We start from the raw sequence: 13,678 nt of genomic DNA, 5'->3' as shown, positions 1-13,678 counted from the left end.
AGAGATGGCTCAGCAGTTAAGAGCACTGATTGCTCTTACAGAGGACTGGGGTTCCATTCCCAGCACCCACATGGCAGCTACGAACTGTCCTTAACTCCAGTTCCAGGGGAATCCAAAGCCCCCTTCTGACTTCCGTGGCATTGCATGACATGGGTGCACTCACATACATGCAGGCAATACACTCATACACACAAAATAAAAATAATAATGAAATAGAATAAATAAATAAATGGGAAAAATGCAGAAAAGGAACTTATGAACATCGGTACAGAAGCCTTTTATTTTAGAGTTGCCTTATTCCCACCTAATTTATTATACAGAAAAAAAGAAAATCATGTGGCCTGAATCTTTCCAAAACATTCAGCTTAGGTCATACAAAAACAGTCCTTCCCTCATTCATATTTCATCAGTACCTGTAATATTTTAATTAATGTACATAATTATAATAACAAGCATACTGGTCCAAACAGGTCCAAGGGCAAATAACTGATTTCTGGTGAGTACATTATTCAGAGGGTGGCGGCAGGTGTGCTGCAGGGAAGAGCCTGTGCTTGTGGAAGACACGAGGAGTATGACAATGGATCTCTAAAGTGAACGAAGGAAGTTTCAGGAGTTCAGTTTAATTCAACTAGTCATTCTCTTTGACTTTTCTTGAATTTTTTGATGAATGTACATATAAGTGGCTGATAGGTCATAGTAATTTTTTTAATGGTAGAAGTTAGTATTTATGAAGAATGAATATTTTATAAAATGATTGATCTTACTTATAAATGGGTGCCAATGCCTTTGTTATAAATTGGATGTTTTATATAATTCATTTTACTGTTATAAAATATACATAACTGAATAATCACTCTGTTCCTTGATTAATAACAGTCTTTTTAAACTTCCAGCGAATACTTATCTTATGCTGTTAAATATTTAGCTTGGACTCTGAACTACTGCTAATATGTGCCCTTCCAATGATAAGATAAACCTCTGGCCTTCAGTAACCCTCTGACATCATGGTGTTGCAGGACTCATCTTCAATGGTCATCCCCATGAGTTCTAGCCTATCTGTCCAATAACTACAAAGTTTCCATTGCCTACAATCCACTCCTCTCTCCCTGAAGCCCTTCAGTTCCTCCAGGATCAACAATCTGATGAGTTCTACCCACTTTACCCAAACCCTATCCCAATGACGTTCGCTGTCTGCCTTCTTTGCCAACTTAAACGCCACAGGCAGCTGCTACAATCACTCCCTTGCTTCCACCCTCTATTCCTTTGCCTCTTTATCACTCTTCATGCTTGTCAAGATTACTACCCTAGTTAACCCTAATTCTCCACCTAGTCTGCATGTGTGTTCATGTAGCATGGTCATGGAAAAGCCTCAGCAATTCACCTATTCTCACTTTGATCACACCACTCAGCAATTGTCTATTTCCCTAGCCATGCGTTTTCCCTTGTGCGCCATTTGCCCAGTTCCCTGTTCTACAAATTTGATATCCCTGCTCGTGGTCACTCTTAGCTGATGGACGATCTTGGTTTCCTACTACACTGGAAAAATGGGAAGCAATTACAGGCAAATTGTGACGACCTCATCCACCACATTTACCTTCTACCAGCACACTCATCTATTCACTCTACCTTTCACCAGCCGTTAAAGAAGAACAGTGCATCTCCTCTTACTCAAGGATATGGCTCTTAACTATTCTGTGCCTCTCTCCTACATCAATTATCTACTCTCTTGGACCATTCTCTCCACTAACAAGCAAACAACTATTTCTCCCATCTTAAAAACATCTCTCCTCTTCTACCAGGACCCATCAACATGGGCCAAGTTTGCATCAAAACTGTGAAGAAGGTGGCCCAGGTCATCATGGAGAAATACTACATGTGCTTGGGGAATGACTTCCACACCAATAAGCATGTGTGTGTGTGTGTGTGTGTGAGGAGATGGCTATTATCCCTGGCAAGAAGTTCCACAACCAGAGAGCAGGCTGTGCCATGCATCTGATGAAGGGCATTCAGAGAGGTCCTGTGAAAGGGATCTCCATCAAGTTGCAGGAGGAGAAAGAGAGGAGAAGTAATTATGTTCTTGAGCTCTCAGGCCTGGATCAGAAGATCATTGAGGTAGATTCTGACACTAAAGAAATCCTGAAGCTTTGGGACTGTGGCAGTCTCTCCAACCTGCAGGTCACTCAGCCTACAGTGGTGATGAATTTCAAAACACCAGGTGAAGCTGTCTGAATCTTTTCTGCTACTTTTTAAAACCTCTCCTCCTCCAGCTCCTCTCACTAGCAAAATTCTTGGAGGAGTTGCTTATCCTGGCTATCTCCATCCCTTTACTCCTCCTGTTCCCTGTACCCATCCCACAGGCTTTCACTCCCATCCCTCCCCCAAGACTGCTCACAGATCACCCATGATCTCATACTACAATGGTGACCAAGCCTTAGCCTTAACCTTTCTTGACCTACAGCACCATCCAGCACACTTGACTACACTCTTCCTGAAAAACACTGTTCTAGACTACTGGTCTTTTCATTTCTTTCCTTCTTCAACATTTGCTTCTAAGCACCTCTTGTTGGATGCTTCTTGACTCCCCAGACTTCCATTGTTTGTATGCCCCCATGGGGCAGTCCAGTTCTCCACTTAGATTTTTTTTTTTAAGAAAGGAAATACCTTTACTAAGTTACAAAACTTTGGAAAAATATGGAATGCTTCACAAATTTGCGCGTCATCCTTGTGCAGGGGCCATGCTAATCTTCACTGTATCGTTCCAATTTTAGTATATGTGCTGCTGAAGCTATGATACTAAATACTGTCCATATGTTAATGACTTCCAAATTTATACCTCTTTAAAGAACCTCATCTTGAACTCACAACTCCATCTGCCTGTTTGGCATGCCCACCTGCAAGTTTGCCAGATGTCACAAACTTGGTATGTTCATCAGTGAACTCCTCCAGTGCTTCAGTCAGCTACATCTCCCAGTCTGTTTAACATCACACACACACACACACACACACACACACACACACACACACCTAATCCACCAGAAAACTCTTGACTATGCCTTTAAGATTAGCTGTAATTCAACCACCTGCCATTCCTACTATCAACCTGATTCCAACCATTGCCAGGGAGGCCATGTTGCTTCCACTTTATAGGGCACAGCATCTGTGATCAATGCAGGAGCTAGAGTGACCTAATAAGACATGTTACTCTTCTGCTCAGAATCCTGCCCTGTTTCTCTCAGAGGAAATCTGTACAAGGCCTAAGTATCCAGTCTTGATCTCCCCCAAGTCCTGCTCTCTGAACACACTTCCCTCTGCTCCTTCTGCTCCAGCTACACTGGTCCAAAGCCTTTTGTCTATACACTCTACTCCTTGTCTGGCGGCTTCTACCTGTGCTACTCTTCCCCTAGATAGCCAAATGATTAACTCTTTGACCGCCTTCACATATTTGTTCAAATCTCTCTATCTCAGCAAGGCCTACCTTCATCACTGTTTTAATTAAAAAACATACCCCACAGGCACCCCATTTTCTTCAGAGCACTTATCTCCATAAGTACCTATCACCATGATACCTAGATAATAAATATGAATTGCACTATATAATTCACCTACTTACTATGCTTACTGTCAAGTTTCATGAAAACACAATCTTTATCTCCTTCACTACTTTAGGATGTAGTGCCTAAAATACTATCTGGCAAGCAGCAGAGCCACAGTGAGTGCTTAATGAGTGAGCCATTATCCTTAAAATAACTAAAACCAGGATCTAGAAACTAGTTTTGATCTTTTGAGGAAGAATCTCCATATCTGATTCATTCATTCTCATATTTTCTCTCTTCCTCCCTCTCTCTGGTTTTCTGAGACAGTGTCTCCCTGTAGCCCCAGCTGGTCTGGAATTCACTATGGAGACCATGCTGGCCTCAGTCTCACAAAGATCACCTGCCTCTGCCTCCTGAGTGCTGGGATTAAAGGCATGCACTCTAGGCATGAGTGTGTTGCCCGCATGTATAAAAGTGCACCACGTGTGCAATCCCTGTGGAAGCCAGAAGAGGGTGTTGGATCCTCTGGAATTGGAAATTATTGGCAGTTGTTAGCCACCATGTGGGTGCTGGGAACCAAACCCAAGTCCTTTGCTAGAGGAGTCAATACTCTTAACTGCTAAGCCATCTTTCCAGTCCCATCATCCATATATGCTTCTTAAACATTTTCATTTGAAAAACCCTGATAAAATGTCATTAATCTATGGTCCACTCATTTCATAACTTATGAAAGACTATTCTACTTGGGTTCATCAGATTTATTAAAAAGGAATTTCTGAGTAAATTAACAGCATGAAATAACATTTTAGCAGCCTTAAGGATAGAGTGGACTGACCACACCAAGTTACACCGTCTACAAATTAAGTTACAAGTTCTTCTTTGAAAAATAATCATGGCGGCATAGCACACATCAAGGTGCTCTATAAGTGTGTTCTGGGGCAGGAAGAGCAAGCAATCCCATTGAGAGATGAACAGTCTACAATGCAGTTGCATGAAGGTGTCTGATGAATGTGATAGAGCAGAACAAACAAAAGAGCCCTGAAGTAAAACCAAAGGAAAGGGGTCTGAACGGATCTTGAGTGAGAACTACAATCATCATTTGAAGCTTATACAGTAATATAAACATCCTGCATTATCCAGAACATTGATTTGGACCTCCAAATATACTAAAAACAGTGAGTGCAGTTTTATAAAAAAGAAAAATAGCATAACTTTGGCATATACTCTTCAGTAGTCACCAAATCGTCTCTGGATTACTTACACCAAATACAATGTAAAAGCTATGTATGTAGACGTGATACTATACTGCTTCAGGAATGAGGACAAGAAAAAGGGTTGTACACATTTAATTTTTTCCAGAATTTCAATCTGTAGTTGGTTGACTCCATGCATGTGGAACCCAAGGATACAGAGAGGAAACTGTTTATAGACATTGCAGGTAGAATGCAGAAAGTGCATGAAGACAAAAGCGAAGAAGTGTCTGGGAGCACCAGCCAGTCGAGTCTTCTGAAACGAAAGACAGGCAGAGGAGGGGAGCAGAAGCAGCACTGAACACCATGATTAGGTCAAACTGGGAGTCTTAATGATACCAGGCACTAGCTCATGCCTGTAACTCCAGCACTCTGGAGACTGAGGCAGGAGGACTGCCCCAAGTTTGAGTCCATCTTGAGCTAGACAGTGAGGCCCTGTCTCAGTCAAAAGGAAGGCTAGGCGTGGCATGCACCTGTAATTCCAGACTTGGGAGGACTGCTACAGTTCAAGGCCAGACTGTGCTACGCAGTTAGTTCCAGGCCTACCAGCACTACATGGTGAGAGCCTGTCTCATCCACCCCACACTAACCCCCAAAGAGTCTTATTGAGAACACTGTCTGAATGAGAATGCTGATCAACATGTGACCTCTTATTAAAAACAATTCATAAATAGTGTGGTGTGGCATAATGAAAAGATTGTGAGTGCTGACCCCGAACCAGGCACGGCACAGCACACGCTCACTACCTGAATGTCTTGAGTAGGTTGCCCAAGCTCCCTCAGCTTTAATTCCTTCACCTGTGAATAAGCCTGATGGTGTGTATTTTGTAATACAAGCAGACACAAAGTGTGCAACATATAAAGTCTCACTGAATGCATGCCTGCAAACTCAGCACTAAGGGTTTAGGCTAAAGCAGGAGGAGCACAAGTTCAAGGCTAACCTTGGCTTCACAGTGAGACCCTGCCCACCCCCAAAAAAGATTGTAAATGATATATGAATATCAATATATATGATATTACCAAAAAAGCCTATCAATTTTTCATTAATTCGAACTGTTATTTCTCCTAATTGGCATTATAGGGAAATTATACTGACTAAAGTAGGTCAGATGCAAAAAGGGATTCTCCTGCAAAGTGAAACATATGAACTTAAATAATGGATTCTAGTTCCCCAACATATAATTGACTTTCAAAAATACTATTTATGGGGGCTGGAGAGATGGCTCAGCAGTTAAGAGCACTGACTGCTCTTGCAGAGGACCTGGGTTCAATTCCGAGCACCCACATGGCAGCTACAAACCACCCTTAACTCCAGTTCCAGGGGAATTCGAAGCCCTTTTCTGACCTCCGCGGCATTGCACGACACAGATGCACTCACATACATGAGGGCAATACACTCGTACACATAAAATAAAAATAAATAAAATTAAAAAAATAACATTTATGAATCAAAAAAGAAAACTGCATTGTAACTATGACCTTCATTCATCTTTTTTTAAGACAGGGTCTTATATATTGGTAGCCCATGTTGGCTGGAACTCTATATAAACCTAGAGTGGGTTTGACTTTTCAATCCTCCTGCCTCAGCTTCCTGAGTGCTGGGGTTACAGGCATCACAACTAGCCCTTCATTCACTTTTTTTTCTTTTTTTAAAAATTTACTATTTTTATATGTATGAGTGTTATCACCTGCACGTATGTGAGTGCACCCATGTCGTGCAATGCCGCGGAGGTCAGAAGAGGGCGTTGGATTCCCTTGGAACTGGAGTTAAGGATGGTTCGTAGCCACCATGTGGGAGCTGATAATTGAACCTGGGTCCTCTGCAAGAACAGTCAGTGCTCTTAACCACTGAGCCATCTCTCCAGCCCCCACTTTCTTTTTTCATTTAAAAGTTTGCCTCCTAAACTATGAAATAAGCTGTCTACTACAGTTGGACTAATTTCTAAGTACAGATTCTATAATCTGTTCATGAGGTTTGGAATAATAGATGGAATACTGATTAGTAAATGGCCTTACTAATACTGTTAAATACACACACACACACACACACACACACACACAGGTTCCTCATGTTCAGCTAGTCTGAGAACAGAAGAGCCCATTAAATCACGTGGGCACTGCACTTCTGGGTAATGGAATTATAATTTTTCTTTCTGAAGTTAATACCATGACACTTTGCATTTGCTACTCCATTTGTATTCAAGACTGACCTCAAGACATACCTCCTCTAATTGGCCTTTCTCAAACCCTAGCATCTTATATGCTATATTCTACCATGACTATAAAATGGAATAGGTCATTTCATTTGAACATCACATGAGCACTAACAGGAAGGAGTTATCAGTTTTCAGATGAAGAAACCAAGATTCAGTAACTTGGCTAAAGTGATACAGCTGGTTAGGTAGAGAATTGGTATGTAAAACTGTCTACTCCCAAAGCTGTCTCTCAGTCATCATGTGGTGCTGACAGACTAGAGTTTTGCTGTGAGTCACTCTGTCATGAGAATTACTGTTTAATGAATTAAGTCCTATCTAACCAACAAATTTGCACACTGTATGGTATTCTATACCTGGTATAATAATATTTTTACTGATAATTTTGGTGATCTTTTTATCTTCCTACATCATAGATTTCTCTTGGAAACCCTGAAAGCATCATTTGACTGTGTTGTGTCCAGGCCAACATCTGTAAAACAAAATAAAAATTAAAAACAACAACAGAGAATAGCAGCAGTTGTAGCAGCAGCAGAACAATAAGGCAGCACAGGAAACCAAGGCTGCACGTTCAAGTTCACCACAAGAAGCTACAAAGAATGCTGACAACAGACGGCTGACAAAGCAGGCTCAACAGCTCACGAGAGACACGCTGGCTTCCTCCCAACAGGTCCTTCTATCAGCATACATTGTAAATTTAAGCACGAAATAAAAATTCCTCTGACTTTTAAGTGATAAGAAAAATGATCAAGAAATTTGAGGGCTGAATACATAGCTCAGTGGTACAGCACGTGCCTAGCCATGTACACGGCCCCAGTATTATAAGAAAAAAGAAAAAAAGCAATCTCATCCTTCATATAACTAGCGAGTCTTAAACTCTTCTCATTTCCGATATGGAACGAAATGACTTCAATACAGTACATTCAACCGTTCTCGTGGCTGCTGTCATACGAAACTAGATCATGAAAGAAGAGATTGTAAGAAACAAAAGTACAGGAAAGGGAAAGCAAAACAAAAGTATGCTTTATAGCCAATAACTTCTTATGGTTTTTACAGGACAGCCTTGTCTTTAAAACATCAGAAAATCAGTATATGCTGTTTTAGCCTGTACAGTCCAATGAAGTTACCAGTGGCCACATATGGCTCTGAGCACCTAGAATGTGGCCAAAGTATAAAACACACAGCAGATTTTTAAAGACTGAGCACAAGGAAAAGAAGAATATAAAACACCTCAATTTGTTATACTAACTTTATGTTAAAATATTTTAGATACAGCCAGGCGTGGTGGCACATGCCTGTAGTCCCAGCACTTGGGAGGCAGAGGCAGGCAGATCTCTGTGAGTTCAAGGCCAGCCTGGTCTACATAGTGAGTTCCAGGCCAGCTGGGGCTACAGAGAGACCCTGCTTCAAAAAGAGGAAAAAAAAAAATAGATATATTGGCTTAAGTCAAATGTTAATAGAATTAACTCCAAAATTCCTTTTGCTTTTTTAAATAAGGCTACTAGAATATTTTAATTATGTACATGACTTGCATTACGTTTCTATTGAACATCATTGATAAAGAATTAGCTGTACAAAAACCAGGAAGGAAAACAATCTCAACTGTGACACAACAAACTGTTAGGATTTGTTAGTCCTTCCTAACAGCCTCAAACAGAGCATCCCATTTTCCAGAAAATGGCTAGGCTTGCCACAGACCAGCTCTGAAGTCAATGACATAATCTTGGGTAAACGACTTAACTTGTGGCTAACCTGCATCCTAATCCTATGGGAGTTACACGTAACAATACAAAGAGCCTAACTTTTTTCTTTTCTCAGTCCCCCTTATCCCTTAGTGCTAGAGACCCAGCTTTTTAAAAAAAAATGTTTTAGGCTTTAGGACAATTTTATTAGTTTAAAAGAAAAACCTCAGGGTAGGCAAGCTGTAAATCTCAGCAGCTGCCTGGAGAATGGAAGACAGAAGCAAAGAGCCACGCCATTTTAAAGTCAGCACAGAGGTCAAACATAGGATGGACTAGCAGTCACACTGCAGGAAGGGGCACTTTAGAGAAAGAGTAAGAAACCCCAAGGTGTTGGAGAAAGCCTGCCTAGAAAGAAGACAAGGTTAGTCTTAACATCTATGTTATTTGTTTTTCTTTGTTTTCTGGGTTTTGTTTTTTCGGTTTTTGGGTTTTTTGTTTTTTTTTTTTGAGACAGGCCCCAGCTGGCCTGGAACTCACTATGTAGACCAGGCTGGCCTCGAACTCACAGAGATCTGCCTGCCTCTGCCTCCCAGGTGCTGGGGTTAAAGGTGCACCACCACACCCAGTCACATCTATTTTAAAGAGCTTCGTAACAGCTTTCAGTAACAACTCTTAGGCGAAACTATTGTCCAATGACCCTCCATAAGCCCATTCTCCACTCCAAAGATTGGACATGTCCTGCTTACTATACACTTAGAAGACAAGGCAGCAATGGAAAACAGAAAACTACTCTTCTCTCTATTCTGGTTTGACTGCTCTCACCTTATGAGTGTTCACAAAGTTGTTAGTCTGAAAAGGGAAATGAATGTGTCATTGTCAAAAATTTTATAAAAATTGAGAGCCGGGCATGATGGCACACGCCTGTAGTCCCAGCACTTGGGAGGCAGAGGCAGGCGGATCTCCGTGAGTTCAAGGCCAGCCTGGTCTACATAGTGAGTTCCAGGGCAGTTGGGGCTACAGGGAGATCCCGTCTCAAAAAAAAAAAAAAAAAAGACAAAAAAATTTTTTTATAAAAATTGAAACGATCTATAACACAACTCTTTGTGCTAACTGGTTAAGGTTTACCAAGATTAAATAGAAACCTTAACCAGGAGTTTAATTTGATTTTCTTTTTTTGTTTAACATTTTATTGTTTTTATTTTATGTGTATGTGTGTATTGCCTGCATGTAGGTAAGTGCACTCGTGTCATGCAATGCCTATGGAGGACAGAAGAGGCCATCGGAGCCCCTAGAACTGGAGTTACGGACAGTTGTTAGCTGCCATGTGGGTGATGGGATTTGAACCCAGGTCTTCTGCAAGAACAACCAGTGTTCTTAACTGCTGAGCCATCTCTCCAGCCCTAATTTGATTTTCTTACCTGGGGATTAAATAAACCAAACACTCTTAGCTTTGCCATCCCATAGGAATGTATATGACTTTAGGAAGTTAATTTTGATTTCTGTAACATGGTTTACTTATCTCTAAAACAGAATTAGTAATAGTCACGTGCTCAAAGTCATTGTGACCACCAGAAAGGTTCTGTACAAGCACAACCCACAGCTGTCATCTCTCAAACAGGTAGATCTTGCAGTGAGGAAGAGCAAACACATTAACAACACTGTGGAAGCAGAAGCTAAAAGCACTCATTTTGAAGGGAAAAAAGAATAAATGAAAATGCCTCACTGATGCCCAAAGATGCTAATATTTTTTGCTCCTAGAAAACCTTGCTACCTGTGTGCAGAAGGCCACTGTGCACTTCACAGTCAGCCTAACGCTCTAGTAGCTCAAGGAGAAAATGTTAAGGGCCACTATCACCCTTCATAAAGGAGTGCCACTTGTAAATTGCCAAGAATTCAATCAATGTCTTTGGTTGCTTTTTCAATTAGTGTTGCTGTAAATTATGTTTTAGAAAAATGTCACTTTTCTAGGCAGGAGGAACACTTTTTATTTTTATTTTTCAGCATTCCTGGTTAAGGGTATGTAAGCTATAGAATCAGATTATAGTTCTATTATGTTATGTCTGTGCCATTACACACAAAAGCCTCAATTCAGTATGTGTTCTTCTAACAGGCATACCTGTTCAGTACTGCCCACACCCTTTCAGTAAGAAGCCATGTTCCTCTCTCCTCAAACTGCTCCAGCAAACTTTAGACCCAGTGGAACCCAGAGAGCTTCTGTACTCGACATCTTTTAACCTCTCTACTCTCCTGCCTAAAATCATTATGAGGCCCTTAGGCCAACTTGAACTCCTTTCTAGTGTGCTGCACTAGAAAGTGCAAATTTGAAGTATTCCTGGTATACCCAATTACTGTAATAGAACAATTACTAGCACAAGAAGACAAGGCTAAAGCTATGACCATCCTATTTCAGGTTTCTTGACCTTTGAGGAAAAACAAGCAAATATGACAACAATCTGGTGTCCTATAGCAATAAACAACATCAAACAAAATAATACAGGAAAGACGACACAACTCTTGGCTGGGATCCAACTGTCGGTGCCCTCCTTTCTGGGATCACGGTGTGTTCAAATGACAGGTAACCCGCAACTGCCGCTTCTCCAGTGCTACCAACAGACAGGCAATGAAGGACATTTTCAAAGCACCCACCTTGTTGAGGACATCTCGCTGGCAGCCAAGATAGAGATTGGGAAGAATTCGAGTTGGCCCAATGTTGGCAACAGGCAAGCAAGGCTGAGATATGCAGGTAGGAATGAGAGTGGATTTTCCTTCACAGAGGCCGGGGAAACAACGAGAGAACTCAGCAAACCCACCTAAGAATAAACATCATTAAGATTGATTATGCCATGTACAGGGTTAAAAAAAAAATCAGTCTATGAACTGCTCAACTAAAACCATTTAAAACAGAAAAGTCAAACTGAACAGAACCAAGTGGAGACCACTGCACATGAATCCCTCTCCACAGCTACTAATGCGATGTCTGACGTAGAAGCCAGCACTCACTCTTGGATTATAAGGCTACAGTACCAAGAAGCAGGTCCTAAGAGCACTAAAAAACTTTCTGCCTGTATCCCGTAATGTTTGATCCCTACTTTCTGTCCCTCATGCACGTGTTATGTATGGAACATTAAAGATTAAAGTCAGCAGTAAATAAGTCAATTATTCACAAAGCAAATGGGTGTAAAAAAGTGAAACGACACTGAATGTTACTCTTTAGAATAAAATTGATCATGTTTTAAGTTCTTTCTAGAATTAACTTTGTCTCCCTTAACCATACAATTTTTTTTGGTGTTTGCTGGTGGGGTATGTGTGAGACAGGATCTAGTGTAGCCTAGGCTGGCTTCAAACTCACAATATAACTAAGGATGACCTTGAACTCCTGATCCTCCTACCTCGGTCTCTCAAGTACTGGGATTGCGAGTGTGTGCCATTCATTCTTCCTGGCCTTTTTTTTTTCCCCCTAAAGATATCAAAAACATGTCCATACTTTTAAATTAAAATAGTCTATAGGGCTGGAGAGATGGTTAAGAGCACCTGCTGTTTTTACAGAGGACCTACGTTTGGTTCCTAGCACCCATGTAAGATAGTTTATAACTGCCTGTAACTCCAGTTCCAGAGGATTCAACACCTTCTTCTGGTTTCCACAGGCACCTGCACATGACATAGACTCACATACCCATACACATAAATAAAATTAATTAAAAACAAAATAGTTTCTAAGCCAAGTCATTGTACTTCTGAAGGTAGTTACCCAAGATTTTCATAATTACCAGATTTCTAGAGCTCTCCTGTTCATTTTTTCTGAGAATTTACAAAGAAGTGTTGACAGATCCTAAATTGCTTCAAGTACATGAAGGCCTGTGGCAAGATTCCTAGGCTCAGATTTAGAGTTGTTACTTTTTCCAGTCCTGTATGTCTTTCTCTTTTTAAAAACATTGTGTGCGTGTGTGTGTGTGTGTGTGTGTGTGTGTGTGTATGTGTGTGTACATAAATGGAGGCCAGAATAATTTTCAAGAATCAGTTTGCTCTTTCCTCCACATGGGTTCCAGGGAACAAACTCAGGACATCGGGCTTGGCAGCAAGTTTCTGTACTTCTAATGAACTGCTCTATAGCCTTAATTGTCATGATTTTGTTACAACTCAATGAAGAAATCCATGTAACACTCTCTGGATTTAAAAGTTCCTTGCTATCCAAATGAAAACACAGGAACTAAATAGCTTCTGATAAATTTTCAGATAAAACCCTTTACTATCCAATTCTTCACCTCTTAATATGAACTCAGGACCAAGGAGATTGGAATTACAGCAAATATTTGTTTATAGTATTACATTAAGAAAACAATTAACTAGAGAACAGTTTTCACTATTTCTTTAATTGAGCTTTAAGAGCTCCCCCAGCCTCAGCCAAATTATAGCCAGTTGTAGTGGTGCATGCCTTCAGTCCCAGCACCTGGGAGCTTCAAAGGCAGGCAGATCTCTGTGAGTTTGAAGCTAACTGGTCTGCATAGTGAATTCCAGGCCAGCCAGAGCTACACAGTGAGACCCTTTCTCAAAAATAGAAAAAAGACCCCCAAAATTTCACTGTTATCTCCAACTTCTATTAGACCAACATATAAAATGTGCCCTCCAAAAGTGCTGGAAGGTCAGGGAGTTGAAGGGTGAGAGAGTGATCCTTACTATTATCAGCTGTGTTACCATCAACTCAAGCCCCCTGCAGAGTTGTTGACAATTATGCAACCAGCAAAATGTAAAAGAAGGCATTTCCTGGCCTCTAATCTAAATACCTAGAACCAATACAGTTCCCAGACTTTTCCAGGAAACTTTTTTGTTTATATTTGGAGTAAGCCTTTAACTCTGGAACAGGAAGTTGATAGCCCTGGCTTAGCCTTCACTTCCTGTCTTCCTATTTATGTGGGTCATCAAGGTCAGTGAGGGGTGGGGGATTAGAGCCATCTCAGATCTTTCTTGAATGCATGTAAAGTTCTACACATGTGCTTGGCCTTT

The 13,678-nt window shown here is 40.9% G+C and overlaps 1 protein-coding gene, 1 non-coding gene and 1 pseudogene across 2 annotated transcripts in view; 1 reads left to right on the top strand and 2 right to left on the bottom strand.

The window, feature by feature from the left end:
- Positions 1-13,678, bottom strand: part of Dusp16 (dual specificity phosphatase 16) — an 89,899-nt gene that overhangs the window by 17,868 nt on the left and 58,353 nt on the right. The window contains exon 4 of the mRNA XM_008837558.3: positions 11,324-11,487. Within this exon, the coding sequence (XP_008835780.1) occupies positions 11,324-11,487 (164 nt within the window). The remainder of the gene's footprint in view (positions 1-11,323; positions 11,488-13,678) is intronic.
- Positions 1,811-2,637, top strand: LOC103737818 (annotated as a pseudogene).
- LOC115071195 lies at positions 2,686-2,788 on the bottom strand. Its single transcript, XR_003850302.1, has one exon. It is a non-coding gene; the product is annotated as a U6 spliceosomal RNA (small nuclear RNA).

Source organism: Nannospalax galili, unplaced genomic scaffold (assembly GCF_000622305.1).
Source record: "Nannospalax galili isolate Female #2095 unplaced genomic scaffold, S.galili_v1.0 scaffold210, whole genome shotgun sequence".
Classification (NCBI taxonomy): Eukaryota; Metazoa; Chordata; class Mammalia; order Rodentia; family Spalacidae; genus Nannospalax; species Nannospalax galili.
The sequence above is the reverse complement of the archived record's forward strand: the minus strand, read 5'-3'. Positions and strand labels throughout refer to the sequence as shown.